At 37.2% G+C, this 26,087-nt stretch overlaps 1 protein-coding gene across 1 annotated transcript in view; it reads right to left on the bottom strand.

The window, feature by feature from the left end:
• SORCS2 (sortilin related VPS10 domain containing receptor 2) overlaps nt 1-26,087 on the bottom strand; it is a 1,789,666-nt gene that overhangs the window by 92,520 nt on the left and 1,671,059 nt on the right. Inside the window, exons 20-21 of the mRNA XM_053704165.1 lie at nt 8,140-8,273; nt 7,859-7,982 (exon numbers count right to left, since the gene is read on the bottom strand). Of these exons, the coding sequence (XP_053560140.1) occupies nt 7,859-7,982; nt 8,140-8,273 (258 nt within the window). The remainder of the gene's footprint in view (nt 1-7,858; nt 7,983-8,139; nt 8,274-26,087) is intronic.

The raw sequence follows: 26,087 nt of genomic DNA, 5'->3' as shown, positions 1-26,087 counted from the left end.
TGATGTCATTTAAAGGAACCTTCATTCTTCGCTTGGACTTCGATTGAAGAGGATGCTCCACATCAGCTGGATTGAAGATGGACCCGCTCCGCTCCGGATGGATGAAGATAGACGATGCCGCCTGGATGAAGACTTCTGCCGGTCTGGAGGTCCTCTTCTGCCGGGATCGGATGAAGACTTCTGCTGTTCCGGAGGTCCACTTGTGCCTGGCTGGGTGAAGACGGCTCAAGGTATGGTGATCTTCAAGGGGGTAGTGTTAGGTTTTATTAAGGGGGGATAGGGTGGGTTTTAGAGTAGGGTTGGGTGTGTGGGTGGTGGGTTTTAATGTTGGGGGTATTGTATTTTTTTGTACAGGTAAAAGAGCTGATTACTTTGGGGCAATGCCCCGCAAAAGGCCCTTTTAAAGGCTATTTGTAATTTAGTATAGGGTAGGGCTTTTTTATTTTGGGGGGCTTTTTTATTTTATTAGGGGGATTAGAGTAGGTGTAATTAGTTTAAAAAATTGTAATTATTTTTTTATTTTCTGTAATTTAGTGTTTGTTGTTTTTCATACTTTAGTTTATTTAATTTAATTGTAATTAATTGTAGGTAGTTTAGGTAATTAATTTAATGATAGTGTAGTGTTAGGTGTAATTGTAACTTAGGTTAGGATTTATTTTACAGGTAAATTTGTTTTTATTTTAGCTAGGTAGTTATTAAATAGTTAATAACTATTTAATAACTATGCTACCTAGTTAAAATAAATACAAACTTGCCTGTAAAATAAAAATAAATCCTAAGATAGTTACAATGTAACTATTAGTTATATTGTAGCTATCTTATGGTTTATTTTATAGGTAAGTATTTAGTTTTAAATAGGAATAATTTATTTAATTGTAGTAATTTTATTTGGTTTTATTTAAATTATTTTTAAATTAGGGGGGTGTTAGGGTTAGGGTTAGACTTAGGTTCAGGGGTTAATAACTTTATTATAGTGGTGGCAGCGGCAGATTAGGGGTTAATACATTTAATATAGTTGCGGCGATGTTGGGGGGGCAGATTAGGGGTTAATAAATCTAATGTAGGTGTCGGTGATGTTGGGGGCAGCAGATTAGGGGTTCATAACTATAATGTAGGTGGCGGCGGTGTCCGGAGTGGCAGATTAGGGGTTAATAATATAAAGCAGGTGTCGGAGATGTCGGGGGCGGCAGATTAGGGGTTAATAAGTGTAAGATTAGGGGTGTTTAGACTCGGGGTTCATGTTAGGGTGTTAGGTGTAGACATAAAATTAATTTCACCCTAGGAATCAATGGGGCTGCGTTAGGAGCTGAACGCTGCTTTTTTGCAGGTGTTAGGTTTTTTTTTCAGCCGGTTTAGCCCCATTGATTCCTATGGGGAAATCGTACACAAGCACGTTTAGCCATCTTACCGCTACCGTAAGCAACGCTGGTATTGAGGTGAGATGTGGAGCTAAATTTGGCTCTACGCTCACCTTTTTGCGGCTAACGCCGGGTTTAAAAAAACCTGTAATACCAGCAATGTCTTAAAGGGACAGTCTAGTCCAAAAAAAACTTCCATGATTCAGACAGGGCATGTAATTTTAAACATTTTTCCAATTTACTTTTATCACCAATTTTTCTTTGTTCTCTTGGTATTCTTAGTTGAAAGCTTAACTTAGGAGGTTCATATGCTAATTTCTTAAACCTTGAAGGCCGCCTCTTAAGAATGCATTTTAACAGGTTTTTCACCACTAGAGGGTGTTAGTTCATGTTTTTCATATAGATAACACTGTGCTTGTGCACGTGAAGTTACCTGGGAGCCATCACTGATTGGCTAAACTGCAAGTCTGTCAAAAGAACAAATAAAGGGGCAGTCTGCAGAGGCTTAGATACAAGATAATCACAGAGGTAAAATATATATAAATATAACTGTGTTGGTTATGCAAAACTAGGGAATGGGTAAACAAGGGATTATCTATCTTTTAAAACAATAACAATTCTGGTGTAGACTGTCCCTTTAAGGGAGCGCTAAAAAAAAAAAAGGCTTGTTAGCAACGCAAGCCTTACCGACAAAAATTCGTAATCTAGCTTTGTGTTTTGAAGCCACAACCTAATAAAATGGGTTCAGCTTGTAGGTATAATCAGATTTAATTATTTTATCACATTATGTACATATACATGCTTCTTTATCTTATATCTGTCCATAAACTAATCACCAATACTTGTAGAGAACAATGGGAAATTAGCATTTTATCACCTTATCTGTTCTATAACCCACTGGGAGTGTAATTTTTTCTACTGGCTGTGTTAACACAGCTTGGCCTCGAGGCCAAAAACTTTCAGGATAGGTGGGGATACCACAGGCTAAATAAACTATTTCAAATGCCAATATAAGGGTAATGGAAATACTTGCAAACAATTTAACACAGTCCAGCAGGTAAAGTGGATCATTGAGAACAAATTAGAGGGGACAAAATTTGAGTAAACTGTCCCTTTAAGGACAGGCACGGCAGCTTAAAGTGATAATAAAGTTATCAGATTTGCTTATCATATTTTGAAAGAAGGATGTGTGAAATATTATAATTTAGGCTTGTGCATTTGTTTTGTTACAAATGTGAATTTGTGATGAAAACATGAATATTTGTTTTGTGTTCACAAAACGAATATCCGAACGAATGCCCTAACTAATTTAAAGAAAACAAACACTAACAAAATTTGTCAGTATTCATTACTTTTCTTTAAATTAGCTTTAAAGGGTTAAATACTTGCCTCTAGCATGCTGGAGAGTTTATTCGCAGAGCCCCTGGCTGCGCCAATGGAAGCCTTAGCATAGAGGATCCCAGATCCTGCATTTAAGGATAAAGTCCTTTATCGCAGCCTCAGGGATCCGCCGTACTTAGCCTCCTATTAGCATAATATGTGGCTCTGTGAAGAAGGCGCGGGATTGTCACGGCTCTCCAGTGCTCTAGAAGGTTAGTATCAGGCTACAGGTGAACTTTGTCACCTGTAGCAAAGGAACATTTACATTCATTTAACGAACACAAATGTAAATGTTCCCAGAATATTCAGTATTCATTTCATTTTAAAGCAAACAAATACAAAAAAAGTGTAATTTTTCCAAATATTTATTCTGAGGGGGATATTTATCAAGCCGTCACCCGCAAATACGCTGGAATTCCACAGCGTAATTGTGGCGAGCTGATTTGACCTAGTTATCAAAGCCCACAGACCAGCAAAAGTTGAAATTTGTGACGTAACATACGATCCGCCGGTCTCAATCCGACACAAATTGATGCTTACGTCATTATAGATGTTCTGAATACACATTCAGCACTATTTGACACTTTTTCAAAGTTATCAAATAGTTAACCGGACCCTCGTGGCTATTTTCCAGGGCCCAGCGTACCTGGTTTTCAATCCGCCACCCTGGAAGCCGCGGATACCATAGCAATCAATGGGAGTCTGAAAGCAGCGAATGCTTATGTTCGATGCTGCCAGATATCCCATTGATTTCTATGGTAGAAAACCAGTAAAGTTTACACTTAACATCCTAACATAACCCCCGAGTCTAAATACCCGCCTAATCTGCCGCTCCGACATCGCCGCCACCTACATAATGTTATTAACCCCTATCCCACCGCTCCCGGAACCCATCGCAACTAAATAAAAGTATTAACCCCTATTCCGCCACTCCCTGACCCTACTGCAACTAAATAAATGTATTAACCCCTATCCCGCCACTCCCGGACCCCACCGCAACTAAATAAAAGTATTAACCCCTATCCCGCCGCTCCCGGACCCCACTGCAACTAAATAAATGTATTAACCCCTAAACCCCTGGCCCACATCACTACCACTTACTAAACCTATTAACCCCTAAACCGCCAGCCCCCACATCACCATAAACTAAATTAAGCTATTAACCCCTTAAACTAGCAACCCGCTAACTTTACATTAAAATTACAACATCCCTATCTTATAATAAATTTAAACTTACCTGTAGAATTAAATTAAACTATATTAAACTATTAACCTATCCTAACTTTTATACTAAAATTAAATTAAACTATATTAAACTATTAATTAACCTACCCTATTATACTAAAATTACATTAAACTACCAATTAAATTAAATATATTACATATTTAAAAACCTAACCCTACTCAAATTATTTAAATCTACAATTAAAAATTACTAAATTACAAAAAATAAAAATCCACAGTATCAAAAATAAAAAAGAATTACACTTAATCTAGAAGCCCTATCAAAATAAAAAGCCCCCCCAATATAACCCCCCCAGTCTACAATAAACTACCAATGGCCCTTAAAAGGGCCTTTTGCGGGGCATTGCCCCAAAGAAATCAGCTCTTTTACCTGTAAAAAAAAATACAAACACCCCCCCCAACAGTAAAACCTACCACCCACACAACCAACCCCCAAAATAAAAACCCTATCTAAAAAACATAAGCTCCCCATTGCCCTGAAAAGAGCATTTGTATGGGCATTGCCCTTAAAAGGGCATTTAGCTCTTTTACTGCCCAGACCCTACTCTAAAAATAAAACCCACACAAAAAAACCCTTAAATAAACCTAAAACTAACCCCCCGGCGATCCACTTACAGTTTTGAAGTTCCGCTTGAAGTTCCACAAGAAGTCTTCATCCGGGCGGCCACTTCCATCTTCATCCAGATGGCAAAGTCTTCATCCATGCGGCCTCTTCTATCTTCATCCATCAGGCACGGAGTGGGTCCATCCTGAAAACTGGATCTTGAATGCAAGTGACATCATCCAAGATGGCGTCCCTTGCATTCCTAATGTCTGAAAGGTTCCAATCAGCCAATAGGATTAGAGCTGCTAAAATCCTATTGGCTGTTCCAATCAGCCAATAGGATTTGATCAGCTCTCATCCTATTGGCTGTTCCAATCAGCCAATAGGATTTAAGCAGCTCTCATCCTATTGGCTGTTCCAATCAGGTGTTTGTATTTTTTTTTACAGGTAAAAGAGCTGATTTCTTTGGGACAATGCCCCGCAAAAGGCCCTTTTAAGGGCCATTGGTAGTTTATTGTAGGCTAGGGTTTTTTTATTTTGAGGGGGCTTTTTTATTTTGATAGGGCTGTTAGATTAGGTGTAATTCTTTTTTATTTTTGATACTGTGTTTTTTTTTTTGTAACTTAGTGTTTTTTATTTTTTGTAACTTAGTGTTTTTTATTTTTTGTAACTTAGTGTTTTTTATTTTTTGTAACTTAGCGTTTATTTTTTTTGTAATTTAGTAATTTTTAATTGTGGATTTAAATCATTTGAGTAGGGTTAGGTTTTTAAATATGTAATATAGTTAATTTAATTGGTAGTTTAATGTAATTTTAGTATAATAGTTAGGGTAGGTTAATTAATAGTTTAATATAGTTTAATTTAATTTTAGTATAATAGTTAGGGTAGGTTAATTAATAGTTTAATATAGTTTAATTCTACAGGTAAGTTTAAATTTATTATAAGATAGTGATGTTGTAATTTAACTGTAAAGTTAGCGGGTTGTTAGGTTAAAGGGTTAATAGCTTAATTTATTTTATGGCGATGTGGGCGGCTGGCGGTTTAGGGGTTAATAGGTTTATTAAGTGGTAGTGATGTGGAAGGCCATGGGTTTAGGGGTTAATAAGTTGCGGTGGGGTCCGGGAGCAGCGGAATTGGGGTTAATACTTTTATTTAGTTACGATGGGGTCTGGGAGCGGTGGGATAGGGGTTAAAAATTTTAGTATAGTGGCTGTGTTTAGTGACAGGGTATAAATAAAGTTGGTAAAAAGCCGAATAGCAGCGAGATCGATGACTGCTCATCGCCCCGTACTTGGTGCGCTGCTTTTTTAATAAATATGGAGATCGTATTCAGGTCCACGGCCACGATTTTAGGCAAGTGTATTGGTGCCGTTGAATGCAAGAAAGTTGACGGCTTGATAGATAGGCCTCTGAAAGATTAGTCCGAAAGCTGTTGCACATGTCTATTATAATTATTATTTTTTATATTTTTGTTGATATATTTTTTACATTTATTATTACTTTAGACTTACTTCTTATTCTGTTGCCCGCCCCCACGTTGTACTATTTTTTCTCCGGGGGACCTTTGTCACTGTCACCCAATAAGCAGCTTTGCCACACGTTTCCCTTTTTCATATATGAGGGCTTTTTTCACAGTAAAATGAATGAGCAAAAGCAGGAAGATCAGTTTGCCAGATGCATTTGTTATATTTATTAGGGGTGTAATTGCCTACTAGGTAGAGAGTGGGTGGGATCGCTCTATACGTCACTACACTACAGAAAAAGAAAAGTAGGGGGCGTAGGGAAGAGTAACACATTTTTAAAAAAATATAATGTCAAAATCTTAAAGTGTAATACTGTGTGCTTGTTAATATGATAATGTTTCCACTGGTAAATTTATAAACCTATATGATTTACCATCACTTTAAGAAATGCTTAATGCATATGGATGCCTGCATATCCTTACTCATTTCTCAACCTGGGATGAGGGACAGAAATCAAAGAGATTTATATATTTAAATATGAAAGGTGAATCAAATCTGCAGCTATGCAACTGGGTCAATTATATGAAACTTGATTCTTGAGGATTTCATTATTGTGCAAAATTGTCTGCAGCCTGCAATCATATACTGGAAAGGATTTCCGTTAGGGTGTACAATTAATAATTTAGTAGGTTTATAATTATAACAGATAGATATAGAACATTAAGTAGCTCCTAATTCATTCCATGAATTTTTGCAGTGGTAATAGTATAATTATCATTTTCTATTTTCAGTCTCACCTTTACAGAACACTGAACAGCTTTCATTTTTAATAAACTTAGATCCCATGTCTTTTACTGCACATATTTAAAAAAAACACACAAGATTTTTGAGCATGAAATTAGTAAATAGGATTCTAGTAAATTTCACACAGTATGGGGCATATACAACTCTGCCCCTTTCTTTAAGGGACATAATACTGATATGCTAAATCACTTGAAACTAATGCAGTATAACTGTAAAAATCTGACAGGAAAATATCACCTGAGCATCTCTATGTAAAGAAGGAAGATATTTTACATCACAATTTCCTTAGCTCAGCAGAGTAAGTTCTGTGTAAAAAGTTATACTCAGCTGCTGCCCAGCTGCAGGTAAAAAAAAAGAAGAAGAAGAAATGAACAGCAGCCAATCAGCAACTTTCACTGTGATCTCATGAGATTTCACTTAACTCTCATGAGATTTCATAGTAAACTTCCTTAAACTGAATAGGGAAATAAGATGAGTGTGCACGAAAGCTCAATCCCTTAGCTGTCCCGGGACAGACATACTAATATGCTGCTTAGAAGTCCTTTACAATGTGATGTGGCTACTGAGGAACTTTTGAGGTAAAATATCTTTATTTTTTCATAGAGATGTTCAGGTGATATTTTCTAGTCAGCTTTTTACAGCTATGCTGCATCACTTTCAAGTGTTTCAACATTTGGGTATCATGGCCCTTTAAAATTATCAATGGTTTATTTGTAAACAATCAGAACTAAGAATGGTATCAAAGGGATGAGACTATAAACATGTTTATTCTAAAGAAAATGATGTGTAGAATTTTTAAATCTTTTTTCTACAGCATTTCAGAAGTCCTCTAAGCCTTAAAAATAATAATAATTAATGGTCCATTATAGTGGAAAAATTACAAGCTCTAATTCCTTACAATGACCCTGCAAGTCTATGTGCCTAACCACCATAAAGGGGTTAAACACATAATTAAAGTGCTGCTCAGGGGCTGCAGGGAAATAATGCTTCTGAACGGAAATGGCCGGTGACTCAATCAGCTGCTATAATGGACCGTAGGGGGAAAAAAAAAATCTGTTTCTTACCAAATACTTTCACTACTTTGGAGTCTTGTAACATGGAATTCCAACAGGACACTTGAACAGTGACTCGATGCTCCCCAGCCTCTGCAAACCTGGTCAACAGATAACTGTCCAGCGTAAGGATCGGCTAAAAGTGATAATAAAACATATAGAAATAAATCTCCAATACAGTATAAATAAAAATGCAGCAGTATCTTCTGTTTAGACTTTACTTTAAAATGTTATTATAAAAAAATATAACTCTGAGCTAAATCTGTTTGGATTAAAAACAACCAAAATAATACCTGCAAGTTGTCTCCAATCCACCAATAGAAGACAGTCATGTTTGCATCTGTTGGCTGAATAAAAGCTGTCAGATTCACTTCCTGGTTTTTGCCAACGACTGGTACAGCTTCAAGATGTAATGCCTGAAGAGGAGCTGCAAGACAACCCCGTGATTCTGTTAAATGACTTGACAACTACAACGCAGACTCATTTACTTTTCTTGAGAATGAACTATATTATATTTGAAATGAATAATGGGGCTCTGTAGTGGAAAATGTATGGAAGTTTTGCACTACTCACTTTGAAATTTGCAAAAGCAGTTAAATGCACAAATAAAGTCCTGTTTGTGACAACTCTTGTTCCTGAGCAGGAAATAGCAAGTGAGCCAATCAGCACCTGCAATCACATAATGCCACCAATCACTGGCTGTGTTTAGCTTGGTAGCCAAAGTACGTGTGGTTTCCAAACAGGACTTTAAATCATTGTTTAGCACCATTTGGGGGTTACGCACATACGGCTCCATTTATTTAGCAGTGGAAGCTTCTTTGGATCCATTGCACATTCTGGCCTAGATTTAGAGTTTGGCGGTAGCCGTGAAAACCAGCGTTAGAGGCTCCTAACGCTGGTTTTAGGCTACCGCCCGTATTTGGAGTCAGTCAGGAAAGGGTCTAACGCTCGCTTTTCAGCCGCGACTTTTCCATACCGCAGATCCCCTTATGTCAATTGCGTATCCTATCTTTTCAATTGGATCTTTCTAACTCCGGTATTTAGAGTCGTGTCTGAAGTGAGCGTTAGAAATCTAACGACAAAACTCCAGCCCCAGAAAAAAGTCAGTAGTTAAGAGCTTTCTGGGCTAACGCCGGTTCATAAAGCTCTTAACTACTGTGCTCTAAAGTACACTAACACCCATAAACTACCTATGTACCCCTAAACCGAGGTCCCCCCACATCGCCGCCACTCGATTAAATTTTTTTAACCCCTAATCTGCCGACCGCCACCTACGTTATCCTTATGTACCCCTAATCTGCTGCCCCTAACACCGCCAACCCCTAACCTGCCCCCCACAACGTCGCCGCCAGCTACCTACAATAATTAACCCCTAATCTGCTGACCGCCACCTACGTTATCCTTATGTACCCCTAATCTGCTGCCCCTAACACCGCCGACCCCTATATTATATTTATTAACCCCAAATCTGCCCCCCACAACGTCGCCTCCACCTGCCTACACTTATTAACCCCTAATCTGCCGAGCGGACCGCACCGCTATTATAATAAAGTTATTAACCCCTAATCCGCCTCACTAACCCTATAATAAATAGTATTAACCCCTAATCTGCCCTCCCTAACATCGCCGACACCTAACTTCAAACATTAACCCCTAATCTGCCGACTGGAGCTCACCACTATTCTAATAAATGTATTAACCCCTAAAGCTAAGTCTAACCCTAACACTAACACCCCCCTAAGTTAAATATAATTTAAATCTAACGAAATTAATTAACTCTTATTAAATAAATTATTCCTATTTAAAGGTAAATACTTACCTGTAAAATAAATCCTAATATAGCTACAATATAAATTATATTTATATTATAGCTATTTTAGGATTTATATTTATTTTACAGGTAACTTTGTATTTATTTTAACCAGGTACAATAGCTATTAAATAGTTAAGAACTATTTAATAGCTAAAATAGTTAAAATAATTACAAAATTACCTGTAAAATAAATCCTAACCTAAGTTACAATTAAACCTAACACTACACTATCAATAAATAAATTAAATAAACTACCTACAATTATCTACAATTAAACCTAACACTACACTATCAATAAATTAATTAAATACAATATCTACAAATAACTACAATGAAATAAACTAACTAAAGTACAAAAAATAAAAAAGAACTAAGTTACAAAAAATAAAAAAATATTTACAAACATCAGAAAAATATTACAACAATTTTAAACTAATTACACCTACTCTAAGCCTCCTAATAAAATAACCAAGACCCCCAAAATAAAAAAATGCCCTACCCTATTCTAAATTACTAAAGTTCAAAGCTCTTTTACCTTACCAGCCCTGAACAGGGCCCTTTGCGGGGCATGCCCCAAAGACTTCAGCTCTTTTGCCTGTAAAAAAAACACATACAATACCCCCCCCAACATTACAACCCACCACCCACATACCCCTAATCTAACCCAAACCCCACTTAAATAAACCTAACACTAAGCCCCTGAAGATCTTCCTACCTTATCTTCACCATACCAGGTTCACCGATCAATCCAGAAGAGCTCCTCCGATGTCTTGATCCAAGCTCAAGCGGGGGGCTGAAGATGTCCATGATCCGGCTGAAGTCTTCATCCAAGCGGGAACTGAAGAGGTCCATGATCCGGCTGAAGTCTTCTATCAACGGCATCTTCAATCTTCTGTCTTCCGGATCCATCTTGCAGACCTCCGACGCGGAACATCCTGCTGGCCCGACGGACTACCGACGAATGAAGGCTCCTTTAAGGGACGTCATCCAAGATGGCGTCCCTCGAAATCTGATTGGCTGATAGGATTCTATCAGCCAATCGGAATTAAGGTAGGAATATTCTGATTGGCTGATGGAATCAGCCAATCAGAATCAAGTTCACTCCGATTGGCCGATCCGATCAGCCAATCAGATTGAGCTTGCATTCTATTGGCTGATCGGAACAGCCAATAGAATGCGAGCTCAATCTGATTGGCTGATCGGATCAGCCAATCGGATTGAACTTGATTCTGATTGGCTGATTCCATCAGCCAATCAGAATATTCCTACCTTAATTCCGATTGGCTGATAGAATCCTATCAGCCAATCAGATTTCCCTTAAAGGAGCCTTCATTCGTCGGTAGTCCGTCGGGCCAGCAGGATGTTCCGCGTCGGAGGTCTGCAAGATGGATCCGGAAGAAAGAAGATTGAAGATGCCGTTGATAGAAGACTTCAGCCGGATCATGGACCTCTTCAGTTCCCGCTTGGATGAAGACTTCAGCCGGATCATGGACATCTTCAGCCCCCCGCTTGGGCTTGGATCAAGACATTGGAGGAGCTCTTCTGGATCGATCATTGAACCTGGTATGGTGAAGATAAGGTAGGAAGATCTTCAGGGGCTTAGTGTTAGGTTTATTTAAGGGGTGTTTGGGTTAGATTAGGGGTATGTGGGTGGTGGGTTGTAATGTTGGGGGGGTATTGTATGTGTTTTTTTTACAGGCAAAAGAGCTGAATTCTTTGGGGCATGCCCTGCAAAGGGCCCTGTTCAGGGCTGGTAAGGTAAAAGAGCTTTGAACTTTAGTAATTTAGAATAGGGTAGGGCATTTTTTTATTTTGGGGGTCTTTGTTATTTTATTAGGGGGCTTAGAGTAGGTATAATTAGTTTAAAATTGTTGTAATATTTTTCTGATGTTTGTAAATATTTTTTTATTTTTTGTAACTTAGTTCTGTTTTATTTTTTGTACTTTAGTTAGTTTATTTCATTGTAGTTATTTGTAGATATTGTATTTAATTAATTTATTGATAGTGTAGTGTTAGGTTTAATTGTAACTTAGGTTAGGATTTATTTTACAGGTAATTTTGTAATTATTTTAACTATTTTAGCTATTAAATAGTTCTTAACTATTTAATAGCTATTGTACCTGGTTAAAATAAATACAAAGTTACCTGTAAAATAAATATAAATCCTAAAATAGCTATAATATAAATATAATTTATATTGTAGCTATATTAGGATTTATTTTACAGGTAAGTATTTAGCTTTAAATAGGAATAATTTATTTAATAAGAGTTAATTAATTTCGTTAGATTTAAATTATATTTAACTTAGGGGGGTGTTAGTGTTAGGGTTAGAGTTAGCTTTAGGGGTTAATACATTTATTAGAATAGCGGTGAGCTCCAGTCGGCAGATTAGGGGTTAATGTTTGAAGTTAGGTGTCGGCAATGTTAGGGAGGGCAGATTAGGGGTTAATACTATTTATTATAGGGTTAGTGAGGCGGATTAGGGGTTAATAACTTTATTATAATAGCGGTGCGGTCCGCTCGGCAGATTAGGGGTTAATAAGTGTAGGCAGGTGGAGGCGACGTTGTGGGGAGCAGATTAGGGGTTAATAAATATAATATAGGGGTCGGCGGTGTTAGGGGCAGCAGATTAGGGGTACATAGGGATAATGTAAGTAGCAGCGGTTTACGGAGCGGCAGATTAGGGGTTAATAATAATATGCAGGGGTCAGCGATAGCGGGGGCGGCAGAATAGGGGTTAATAAGTGTAAGGTTAGTGGTGTTTAGACTCGGGGTACATGTTAGAGTGTTAGGTGCAGACGTAGGAAGTGTTTCCCCATAGGAAACAATGGGGCTGCGTTAGGAGCTGAACGCGGCTTTTTTTGCAGGTGTTTTTTTTCAGCTCAAACAGCCCCATTGTTTTCTATGGGGGAATCGTGCACGAGCACGTTTTTGAAGCTGGCCGCGTCCGTAAGCAACTCTGGTATAGAGAGTTGCAGTGGCGTTAAATATGCCTGTACGCTCCCTTTTTGGAGCCTAACGCAGCCATTCTGTGAACTCTCAATACCAGAGGTATTTAAAAGGTACGGCCAGAAAAAAGCCAGCGTTAGCTACGCGGGTCGTTACCGACAAAACTCTAAATCTAGGCCTCTGCTTCTTAACCCCTCCATCACCTCAGATGTGGCAGAAATACAGTAAATTACCCCCAAATGTATTAATTAGCAGTGATTGACAGCAGGGGCAGCACAAAATTAGAAATATTTACTTTTCAGAGCAGCCCAGAGACATAACTCTTCAAATGTCTCTGGAATTTGTAGATCTTATCCATTGCTACAGCCAGTTAGCGACAGATATAAATGAGCTTCTACACTGATCAGTTAATCATTGTGGGGACAGAGGCAGGGTCAGAGTTCTGAATAGTACAATGCATCTTCTTTGAAGACAGTATAACAGTACAATACCTAGGTCAGTGTTTTTCAACCAGTGTGCCGTGGCACACTAGTGTGCCGTGAGAGATCCTCAGGTGTGCCACGGCAGACTGACAACAGTGTGACATTTTTTTTAAACTTTGCTTGTTTTTTACTCCCAGTGCAGGGGTAGTTTGTAGGAGGCATGGCATAACAGCACAATGCATACAGTATGTGTGTGTTTGTGTGTATGTGTATATATATGCTGTATTAGGCTACAATGTGTGATTTTTTTTAACATTTTGGGATGGTGGTGTGCCACAGGATTTTTTAATGTAAAAAAGTGTGCCACAGCAAAAAAAAGGTTAAAAATCACTGACCTAGGTAATATTCACTAAAAGCTAGTAAAATAAAGTTTATTATACAGATTTATTTATTTTGACTTATGTAATGTAGAATGTGAAGGACAACATGCTATGGTCAGTAACATTCCTTCCCACACTATGAAGGTCGACAGCAAATCATTCTTCTGTATAGAAGGGTTTGCTTACTATCTCATTATCAAGGTGTGGCAGGTGAACTTCCTCATTTTGTGTGACATCCCCGTGCAAAGTTTGAGCACATGGCTCTGGAGAGAGGTTAAATCTGAGAATTAAGAGGGCACCATTCCTTGAGCCATGCAATATCATCAGGCTGTGGATTGTGATGTTATAAATAATAGTGCTGAGGGGCAGATGCATTTCCTCATTCTCAGAGGTGCAGTGAGGGGCTATCTCAGATCTCAATTTTGGACTTTTAAAGGCAACAAACTGGAAGCAGTTGATGCACTAATTAATAATTTTCACATCCCCCAGAAAATCCTTTATATATATATATATATACACACACACACATACACGGACAAAGGGGAGACACAGCGCACTATGGGTGAAAAAGACTCTCTATGTGTGTGTGTGAGAGAGACAAAAAATTCACAGAGTATAAAGGCAGAAAATAGTCTCAACATTCAACAAGATTAGACACAATTGCAAAGATAAACACAATGTGAGAGAGCGTATTAATAAAAAAAGAAACAATATACAATCAATAGCAAATTATTCAGGAAGACTATACATAAAAAGATAAATAATTCAAATATATTAAAAAGTACAAAAATAAATTAAAAAATAATAATAAACCATTTGCTTGGGGAAGGTTTGAAAGTGTGTGGGAGGTCGTTCCATAATTGTGGTGCTCTGTAGGAAAAGGAGGATCGATCTGCTTTATTTTTGTATTGAAGCAAGCTAAATAATGTGCTGGTATTGGATCGGAGGTTATAGGAGGTTAAGTTTATTAAGGTGAGTTTGCGGTGCAGGTGCATATACTACGTCCCCGTAATCCATGATAGGCATCAGCATTTGCTGTACAATCTTTTCCTTTACTGTAGGGCTGAGGCAGGATTTGTTTCTGTACAGGGCACCTAGTTTTGGATTAAGTTTAGATGCAAGTTTTTCTATGTGGAGGACAAAAGATACATTGGGGTCTAACAACATACCTAAGTATTTGAAAGAGTGGACTGTGGTCAGCGTGCAATTGGATTTTGTTTTGATGAGTAGATGGGAATTTTGTAATTTGTGTATTTTAGGTCCCGTTCCAAAGATCATTGTGACAGTTTTGTCAGTGTTTAGGAAGAGTTTGTTTTTTGAGATCCACTTTTCTACCTCTGAACTGGTCTTGGAGCACTGCTTCAAGCTACGGCAGATTGGAACTGTTTGCATAGATTACTGTGTCATCTGTGTACATGTGTACAGTTGAGGATTTGCAGAAATTATGTAGATCATTTATAAATAATGTGAATAGTAGGGAGCCAAAAATTGAACCTTGGGGAACAACACACATGACTGGGAGAGGGAGGGAGTCGCTGTCAGAAATGGAGACATATTGCGATCAATCCGATACATATGATCAAAACCAGGTTAACGGACAATCAGCAATACCAGAGTTTTTTAGATTGAGCAGTAGTATGTTGTGGTCTACTTTGTCAATGGCCTTTGCAAAATCAAGGAAAATAGCTCCAGTTAGGTCTCCTTATTCCATGCCAGTTTGGATGTCATTGCAAACTTTTAGGAGGGCAGTTGTAGTGGAGTGATTCCGGCGAAAACCTGATTGATCAGGGGTCAGATAGATAGATTGTTGGTAGTACTCACATAGTTGCGTATGGACACATTTTTCTAAGATTTTTGACTATACCGGGAGTAAAGATATAGGCTGATAATTAGAAACCAAGGTTAACTCCCCACTTTTATGGATAGGCACTACTCTTGCAGTTTTCCAAAGTTTGGGTATGTATCCAGATACCAAGGATTCGTTAATTAGGGTTGTGACAGGTTTAGCAATTGCTGGCGCACTGAGCTTCAACAGCATTGCTGGGATTTGATCAGGTCCAGACTCTTTTTTTATTTTTAGATTAGTAAGGTGTTTCTTAATGACATTGATGGGTACAGGTCTAAAATTTAACTTCTTTATATTAGGTCTTTGCTGATTTAGTGGGGCCTGATCCACATTTGTAGTTTCAGGATGTGTGTCATTTATTAATTTGTCAATCAGGGTGGTGGAGCATCTGACAAAATAACTATTAAAGGCATTTGCTACTTCTAAGGGGAGTTGCAGGGTTTGGTTGTCCACATTGACAGTGGGCGGTTGGCAGTGGATTGGTGGATTTTGTAAGTTATTTATGAGTTTCCAAAACTTTCTAGGGTTTGATATGTTATTATTCAGATTTTCACAGAAATATTGGGCCTTGGCCAATTTTGTTTGTTTAGTGCATTTTAGTGCATATATTTCGCCATTGTCTATATACACAGTGATCGTTCATAGAGCCTGTATGTTTGAACTTTGACCACAATGAATCCCAAAGCTGGTACATTTGAATGATGTCAGCTGTGATCCAATACAAGTGTGCTCCTTTTACTCTCACCTTACACAGAGGAGCATGTAAATTCCAGATTTGTAGGAGTTCAGACTGAAAGAATTCAACTGCAGAGTCTAGATCTGTGATTAGGTTTAATCTGAAGCACAAAAAGAAATACAGGAGCACCTGGAGATGGCCGTTACAAAGTGATTTAATTGAAAACAAAATGAACAGGGTACAAAAGTTACAAAGAAGTTTCAGGGAAACGTCCCTATTAAGATAATGCACCCAATACAGAGAGAAGGTGCAAAAAAATGTGAGCTAAATAACAGAACAGCGGCTAACGCGTTTCGGCGTGAGCCTTACTCATAGCCTCTTAAAACACAAATAAACAGAAACAGTTTAAAAGACTTAGCTCTAAATGTGATTGGAATAGGGCAAACACACCCTCTACTCAATTAACCAATCAAAAACAAACACACGCACACCCATCACCCCCTATCCTATTCTAATTAGTGGACTGTCAGTAATATACTAACTGATTAAGTAATGTCACATCTAATCCACGCATTCATAAAAATGAGGGATAGAAGTAATGATAATGATACTGATCCTGTAGACATGTCCCAATTCCCTCCGTCACTGAGCACTCCCAAGTTACAAACAAATCAGTCCACAAATAACAAGGGCCCTACTAATGTCGGGGATCAGAGGATCAGATGTATACTACGAAAGCTGACAGCGTGATGCCACAACGTCACAGGAATCATATGTTTCCAAAAGTAGACGGGGCCCGCTGTCAGCACTCACGAACAGGAAGGCTCTAATTGGTTGGCTACCAAGAGCTCTACGCCTATCCCTCACATGGAGTACGCCCCTGTGATGCACGTTATCATTGCAGGTAAATAAATAAACAGACACGGAACCCCAATGGGCAGCAGTGGGCAATCTAAAGTGAACCAATTTGTCCAGTGAACCAGAAAACCTGGACATCACACTAAAGGCCAGTGGAAAGGTAAGGAATACCTCCAAAGCAAATATGTGTGAATAAATACATACAAGGTTGCAGCGATGTGATCCCCAGATCGGGACCACAATAAAAATGAAACTCACCACACTCAGAACACCCGGATGACTTGGACGATGAGTGTAAAAGATTAAATAATCTCAATTAATAAACTTAGTCAATGCTCCAAACATATATCATAAGCAACTCGGGAAAATAGATTTAAAAAAGGACACATACATAACCAAAAGCAAACACAAAACGAGATGATTCATATAGAGCATGTTAAAAGGACAGGAACACTAGGAGACCAAAGTAACACTGCAAGATACCACAAAGTGAGCTGAAAGATGCAAAATGCTTGATGCATACAGATGTAGATACAAAAAATAGATAAACAAATCAATAAATAGAAAAATTACCTCAATCTTAGAAAGACAGCACCAAGGAGGTAAAGATTAGCAAGGGATAAGCTAGTAGGGAATCATTCCCTAGATATCTGAAAACACAAACTATTCAGAAAAGATGTAATAGAGTGTCAGTGTGACCAAAAATTGATCAAATCAAATTCTGAGTTTAGGCCCCCTGGAATCCTCGCCTATTGCCCTATTCCAATCACATTTAGAGCTGTCTTTTAAACTGTTTCTGTTTATTTGTGTTTTAAGAGGCTATGAGTAAGGCTCATGCCGAAACGTGTTAGCCGCTGTTCTGTTATTTAGCTCACATTTTTTTGCACCTCCTCTCTGTATTGGGTGCATTATCTTAATAGGGATGTTTCCCTGAAACTTCTTTGTAACTTTTGTACCCTGTTCATTTTGTTTTCAATTAAATCACTTTGTAACGGCCATCTCCAGGTGCTCCTGTATTTCTTTTTGTGCTTTACTTCACATCCAGGCCGGAGTGAGCACTGGTCTTTGGCCGTGAGGTGCTGATTCACTGGATCACAGAGGGACAGCTCGCAGGACCAGGGGTCGATGACAGCCCTCTGACTACAGCTTAGGTAATCAAATCTGCAATCCGGTGTGATACAAGGAAAGCCGCTGGAGCAGAACTTGACAAGGTATTTACCTAATGTCTTTTTAAGAGGTATCTGTCATGTTGCGATTTCAATAATACATAGCCTTAGCCTCTGGTAGTGAGAGTGCTTATTTGGCGTGCAACTTTAGACCCGTTTCCCAGCATATAGACACAGGGAGGGAGGAACCCTGTTGTACAGGACTGAACTTGAACTGTCCAAAATAAGCGATATCTAATAGTGGGTGTGAAACGTTACAATATTTCTATACACCACCATTATTGATAAAAGTTTTCTCGTGCCTTATTTTTGTGTAAACACCCATTGCTCTTTTTGTCCTCTTGTTTTGTTTCAATAGGTTTAATCTGAGCCAGGGGAGGTTGTTGATGTCATTTAGAAATGATTGAAGATTACATTTTTTGAAGGACTTTGACATTTTTTAAATTTTTTGAAATACTCACAAACAGAATCTCAGTCATATGAGGTAAGGGATCAGCATACAAAGGGTGGGACCAATCGCCCACAGTGAGTTCCACAATGTGCTCCAACCCAGGGTGGAAATCCAAGTACCAATCACTTTAAAACCTCAATTTATTATGAAGTATCATATGCACATAAATCAATATCCAAGAGTGTTTTAGAGCGAATCAGAGTGTCACCAAGAGGTTGTTTATCCAAATACACAATAAAAATCCTGATCTCGGATGCCAGGTGTCCCACTAAATGAAAATAATTCCTTACGCGTTTCGAAGAGACAAGCTCTTCATCAGAGGCGTGAGAGCTTGTAATGACCTGGCATGTAATTTGTTTAAATGTTTAAAGACTCGGGAGACAAAATATCTAACGTCTCAGAACGTGATTGGCTCCCAGGATCACGTGATATTGTGCCAATGAGAATATTCAAATCTCGGCAAGACGTAAGGTTGAATTCCCATAATGGATATGGCTTTCAGTAAATACAGATGCTTATTACTATGAAAACATCTAGATATCACTAGATTGTCCTTCTCCCCAATATTGTTATTAATGGAATATAATTTGGGTTAGGCAATCAAAATAATATATAATTACAATTTAAAACAGAGAACTAAAGGTCGACTGAAAAACATTTTGTGTCTATACAATAAAATTAAAGGGATACTAAGCTTACATTTTTTCTTTAATGATTCAGATAGGGAATGCAATTTAAAGCAATTTTCTAATTTACTCCTATCAATTTTTATTCGTTCTCTTGCTATCTTTATTTAAAAAGTAGGAATTCAAAGCTTAGGAGCTAGCCCATTTTAGGTTCAACACTATGGATAGCGCTTGCTTATTAGTGGATACAGTTAGCAAACCAATAAGCAAGCATAACCCAGGTTCTCAACCAAAAATGGGCCGGCTGTTAAGCTTTACATTCTTGCTTTTTAAATAAAGATAGCAAGAGAACGGAGAAAAATTGATAATAGGAGTAAATTAGAAAGTTGCTTAAAATGGCATATTCTATCTGAATCATTAAAGAAAAAAATTCGATTTAGTGTCCCTTTAACATATGTATAAAAACATAATATAAACAGCGTTAAGGTACAGTATATATACAGTCTATCATTGATTGAACAATCAATTTACATATCATTATACACTATCTATATCCTATATATATATATATATATATATATATATATATATATATATATATATATATATATATATATATATATATATATATATATATATATATATATATATATATATATATATATAATGAGTAAAGGAAAGTTAGTAAAGTGCACTATATTAGAAAGCTCCCATTGTGGGAATGATTCTCAACTCTCACTTGCAAGATTGCAATATGTGCCCAAAGACAAGGGATTAAACAGTCCGTTGAAAAAGTAAACTTAACACAGAGTTCAAATGCTTGCACACTCTTGCCCCGGACTCTTCAGACAAACCAACAGCACAAAAGGAGTATGCCACATGAGATTAACTTTGCCACAGTAAATTCGCTGGCTATACTCACTGCATCAAATGCAGTGCTGCGTTGTCACAATCCTTCCGGCTCCGTGTGCTGCAAACAGATCCCCTTTGCTCACCGCTTCTTGTAGAATCCTCTGTGCTGATTCAGTGTGTTTCCCAATTCACACAGTGCGCGTCCGATGACGTATGCACAGCCGGTCACGTGGTATGCGGTGTCCAATCGGTGTATCCCTTGTCTCGTCTTCAGTAGGTAGCCAGCAGACGTAATCAGGGCTGTAAGTGCAGGCGAGTCCAAACCCAGCCTGCTAAGTGAGAGGCTTCCGAGCCTAAGGACCCCAGATACTGGCGTAATGAAATGATCAGTAGAAAGAAATCCAGGGTCAATGTAGTAAAAATAAAATCCAAACTTTATTGAAGTCCACTTGTGGATAAAAAACCATGGGGGTCAAAAAACATATACAACACTCAGCACTTGTGTATTCCATCAGCTATGATTACGGTATCACACCGAAACATGTCAGCTGGAAACAACAAGTGCTGAGTGTTGTATATGTTTTTGACCCCCATGGTTTTTTATCCACAAGTGGACTTCAATAAAGTTTGGATTTTATTTTTACTACATTGACCCTGGATTTCTTTCTACTGATCATTATATATATATATATATATATATATATATATATATATATATATATATAATTCTTAAAAGCATTGAAGAATGTCCAAAACCCCATATAACCAATACATTTTTTATATGAAGGCTTATCCATTCATAATTTGAAGAACATTTCACAGTTACAATTTAATATTTTTTAGGTTAATTCCAGTCAATGTTGTCATCGTTGCAATTCACTTTCAACAAATTTATAACAAAGATCTTTTCCATATGTTTTACATTGCTAGGCATTAACGTGACACCAACTAATGTGTCCCACTGTCAGCAATGAAAATGAGCATTAATCATAAATTCTTCATTAATCAACTTTTTTGCTATATAATGACATGATGCATAATAAAATCATTATCTATACTGGGAAAACTGCCCAGTACAAAAGCTATCCAAGTTTCTGTAAGATATGTTCATTGTTCAGTCGAGCTACCAGAAATACTTAGTGGGATATAGGGCTTCTGTGTGTTTTCCTTTGTTTCTCTCTTGTCCTCACAAGATGATTAAATTACCTTGGAAAATGTATTGTTTTAGTCATTTTCACTTCTAGAAAATATCTTGCTAAAGTTGGAAGTAAACATCACTATCTATATGAAGTAAAGAAACAAACACGGTTGTTGATAAAGGCCGATAAAGTGGAAATAGGTGCTGATATTACAAAAATAATATTGGCCTTTGGCAGGTGACCATCTGGGAGCAGCCTATGTTAGCCAAATTGTGCTTTTCACAGAGAAGTACTTTCCTGAAGTATATCAGTCTGATTCCACCTAAAACAGATGGTCCAGTCCCGAAATACCAGTCAATCCTCCTCTAAATGATGAACACGGCAAGGTGTTTGTTCTGGCCTTTTGCGGGCCTCGGTGCCGCCATCTGCCTAAATGTCTCATTCTTCCCCTTGCCCTCTTTTTCTGCATGTTTCACTCATTTTCCTGCACATCTCACCCACTTCCTCAAAACTGCAGAATTAAATGAACTGCTTCTGACAGGAATTAGACTGCATGTCCACTTTTGTAAGAGGGTTGTTATAAAGCAGGTAAGCTGAACAGGGGTATTTTATATACAAATTAGATGAATGATAAGTTTAAACTTATGATTATATTAAATATACTCCAACATAGCTAGCAATAAAATACACTTTAAAATGTATGGATTTGTACCAGTTAGCTGCACCAACTAGCACCAAAAATTCATGTATAAGGTCCGTAAAGGGACATGAAACCAAAAATGTTTCTTTCATGATTCAGTTAGAGCATACAATTTAAAACAACTTTCCAAATTACTTCTATTATAAATTTTACTTAATTCTCCTGTTATCCTTTATTTAAGGGGCAGCAATGCACTACTGGGAGCTAGCTGAACACGTAGATTAGCCACTGATAAAAGGTATATATGTGCAGCCACCAATCAGCAGCTAGGTCTTAGCTCATAAGCCTACCTAGGTACGCTTTTCAACAAATGATAACGAGAGGAACAAAACAAAATTAGATAATAGAAGTAAATCCTACAGTTGTTTAAAATTGTATGCTCTATCTAAATCACATATCTAAATCAAATATGGGAATTTTATATTTTGAATGCCCATGCCCCATATTATATTATCATCAAGTCTTGAAAATGTAGATACCACTCCTGTACTGCAGGGGAGAGGAGAGTGAGATCCTGCCCATAACTTAGGCCACATTTATATATCTATACTATAAAGGGCTTTTTGTAGGGCATTACCCCAAGTTAGACAGCTCTTTTCCTTAAAAAAATACCAAGTCCCCCCTCTAACAGTAAATCCCCCACCCACCAAACCCCCAAAATAATAAATCTTAACACTAAAAAATCTAAACTACCCATTGTTCCTAAAGGGGCATTTGTATGGACATTGCCCTTAAAAGGGCATTCAGATCTTTTTAAATTGCCCAAAAAACCCTAATCTAAACCCCCCTAAAAAAAGCCTAACATTAAGGCCCAAATAGGTACTCACGGTTCCTGAAGTCCGGCAGAGAAGGTCTTCTTCCAGACAGGTCCATCACCTTCATCTACAGCGAAGGGTGCACGGAGCGGACTTCCCAGATGTGGCGATACACGGCAGCGGTGCTCCTCGGCGATGGCATGGAGGTTCCTCTTCATGCGATCATCCGATTGAATGCAAGGTACCCCATATTTATTGGGGTACCTTGCATTCCTATTGGCTGACATTTTCAAAATCAGCCAATAGGATGAGAGCTACTGAAATCTTATTGGCTGATTTGAACAGCCAATAGGATTTCAGTAGCTCTAATCCTATTGGCTGATTTAAAAATTTCAGCCAATAGGAATGCAAGGTACCCCAAATTGATTGCGGTACCTTGCATTCCATATTCAGTCAACGACGGACATAGGATGAAGAGGAGCCTCCATGCCGCTGAGGACCGCCGCCGAGGACTGCCGCCGCTGAGGATCGGCGCCAAAGCCAGTGAGTACCTATTTTGGGCTTAGGTTTAGGCTTTTTTATTTTCATTTTTTGGGTGGTTTCTTTTTAAGATTAGGGTTTTTTTGGGGCTTGAAAAAGAGCTGATTGCCCTTTTGGGGGCAGTAAAAGAGCTGAATGCCCTTTTAAGGGCAATGCCCATACAAATGGGTAATGGGTAGTTTAGTTATTTTTAGTGTTAGGTTTTTTTTATTTTGGGGGTTTGGTGGGTGGGGTTTTTTTAATGTTAGGAGGGACTTAGTATTTTTTAGTGGTAAAAGAGCTGTTTAACTTAGGGCAATGCCCTACAAAAGGCCCTTTTAAAGGGCTATTGGTAGTTTAGTATTAGATTAGGGGGAGTTTTTATTTTTATAGGGGTATTAGTTTAGGTTTAATTTTATTATTTTGGATAGCTTTGTTTATTTTCTTCTGTATTTTTACTTTTTTATTTTTTGTAATTGTAGCTTGGAGGGTTGTATGATCGCCTAGTGTGTATATATATATATATAAATAGATAAGGTAAGCCATTAGAATAGATCTTTTGTTTTTGTTTGCATAGTATGGCTGTTTCACATGCTTTTCTTTGATGTTCATCTATGAAATGGGGGCCTAATTACAATTGCATGATTTGGCAAAAGGTTGGTTGAATAAAAAAAGATGGGGTCAGATCAATATGGGCTCTTCCAAATCAGCCAACACAGTATCTACAAGCAGTTGAAAATTAAAACTGTCCTAGACAGGTTTGGAACTGATCTGACCTATCTGCTGACTTGTGTTAATTTGATTCTATTTGGGTGTAAATAATTTACTCAGTTTAACTGACTTTATTCATAATTCTACGTTTTTTCAATCCAATCAAAATTGGTTGAAACAGACTTTTTAGATCACTTACTACGCATTTGACTTTAATGTTTTTTATTAATTGCCTCTTCATAGGCAAACCGTAATAACAAACAACTCCAGTATTTGTTAACACAGAACAAATAGATATATTACTTAAGCATGTGACTTGAAATAAAAAACTCAAGTCATAAAGATGTGTGGATTTCACAAGACTGTTTCATCGCTTTGTGCTTAGCCAACTTACTTATACTATTTGGCTACACTTGGGTAGTGTGTGCCAGTTGTAAAAGGTACCTTTGTAATACAATTGCCTTGACTGATATCTGCCTAGGAGATTTCTCTCCAAATTTACTATTTCACAGAGCTTTAAAGAACTCATTATCAAGTTGGTCCAAATTAAAACCTTTTTATTAGACGCTAAAGACTTTAATAAGACATAGAGATGTGGACTATATAATAATGATTAAAAATCAAATAATCTCCTTATATTTTTTGCACGTTTCCAGTTTTATGACACCCTTAGTCATTACTAATTCGCTATATAATGTTCTGGATATTAGCCATCTTGTTTAGCTGAATCAATAAGTAAAAAAATGCCCTGATGTTTGATATATTTGATTTTTTTTACAAAAATAAAAAAAATATAAAAAGTCATTAAAATAAATGACTGCAAAGCAAGAATAGGGTTGAATAAAGTCTGAATACTTACTGCTACAGTCTGATATTATTTCACTGCTGTATATAGTATTGTGGCACAAGTTAATAGACAGCAACATTATATTTATAGCAGAAGCTACTCAAAGAAGACTTCTTAATTTATTTATGAATGACTAAATGTATTTAGTGCTTTATTGCTATAACATATGCTTTGATTTAATATCCTTATGTGTGTAGTCTTGGATTAAATAACAGAGATGTAATTTTCTGGCAAACATCTGAGATGGCACAGCAAACACAGAAAGGAGCGCCAAATTACTATCTGGCTGGTTGCAGACATTATTTTTACCATTACTCATGATCTGCAGGACTCTATATTGCTTTACTTAAATTTTAAAAAATCCCTTAATTAAATGCGTTACTGCCAAAACAGACATTGCTGAATCGCTTAAGATTAAGTTGTAGTAAAAAAGTAAAACTGAATTATAAAAAGTATATTTGTGATTATTTATTCACGTTTGGGAACAATTTCTAGAATAAAAAAAGCATGGAAAAGAGGCTGACGTTGCGTTGTTCTACTTTTATTTAGGTTAAATATAGTGTATCCTATGGGGCTTAATAATTTCCTGGAAGAATTACAACACTAGCCACATTTTTTCCTATTTTATTTTAAACATTATAAAATGCACACTTTATAGTTTTCAGGATACAAGAGGACACCAGTGAATAAATAACACAGATACTTAAACATGTTGTGATTTTCATTTGCTGAATTGTTTGATGGAAATATCCAGGAGACTTCACACCAACAAACATATGACTAATCCCAGCATAAAGCAGCCATCATATCGTCTTTTCTTGTTGTTAAACTATTAGAGATGTCTTGTTGTTTCAAAGGATCAGTCTTGCACCAGCAACCTGCCTACAGATGTATTCAAGTCATCTGTTTTCCCACATAGTTTTCTAATATTTTTTTTTACAAAGGTGATAAGGAAAAGAAAATCAACCCCTTCTTGTAAATTATCTTTAATGTTAAACTTTATAAAGAGAATGTATGTATATGCTTCAGACCTGAGGAAGGGAGGAAAACTCTTGAAAGCTTGTCTTTGACATATTATGTTAGTCCAATAAAAAAGGTATCACTGCATACTGCAATACTTTGTTATTTGAGCATCTTATCTACTGGTTAACACGGCTAATCCAATCTTCACTATATATATATATATATATATATATATATATATATATATATATATATATATATATATATATATATATATATAATATAATATATTCAACAACAAAAAATAAATGCTAACCAGCAACAACTCATTGCCAAATTAATATAAAAATCAAACCAGATAGTCTCATAGAAGACTCAAGCATGTTTTTACAAAGTACACACATACCTTTTCATAATAATTGTACATGAGTTCCAGTTAGTCAGTTATTGGACAGATTTACAACCTTTAGATCCTCCTCAATATTTTCAATATTTAAAGATTCACATCTTGTGAGCTCCGAAGGTTACGTATACTCTTTCTTCTAGCCTCCCTTTTTGTGTTTCCTGC

This window comes from Bombina bombina, chromosome 2 (genome assembly GCF_027579735.1).
Source record: "Bombina bombina isolate aBomBom1 chromosome 2, aBomBom1.pri, whole genome shotgun sequence".
Taxonomy (NCBI): domain Eukaryota; kingdom Metazoa; phylum Chordata; class Amphibia; order Anura; family Bombinatoridae; genus Bombina; species Bombina bombina.
The sequence above is the reverse complement of the archived record's forward strand: the minus strand, read 5'-3'. Positions and strand labels throughout refer to the sequence as shown.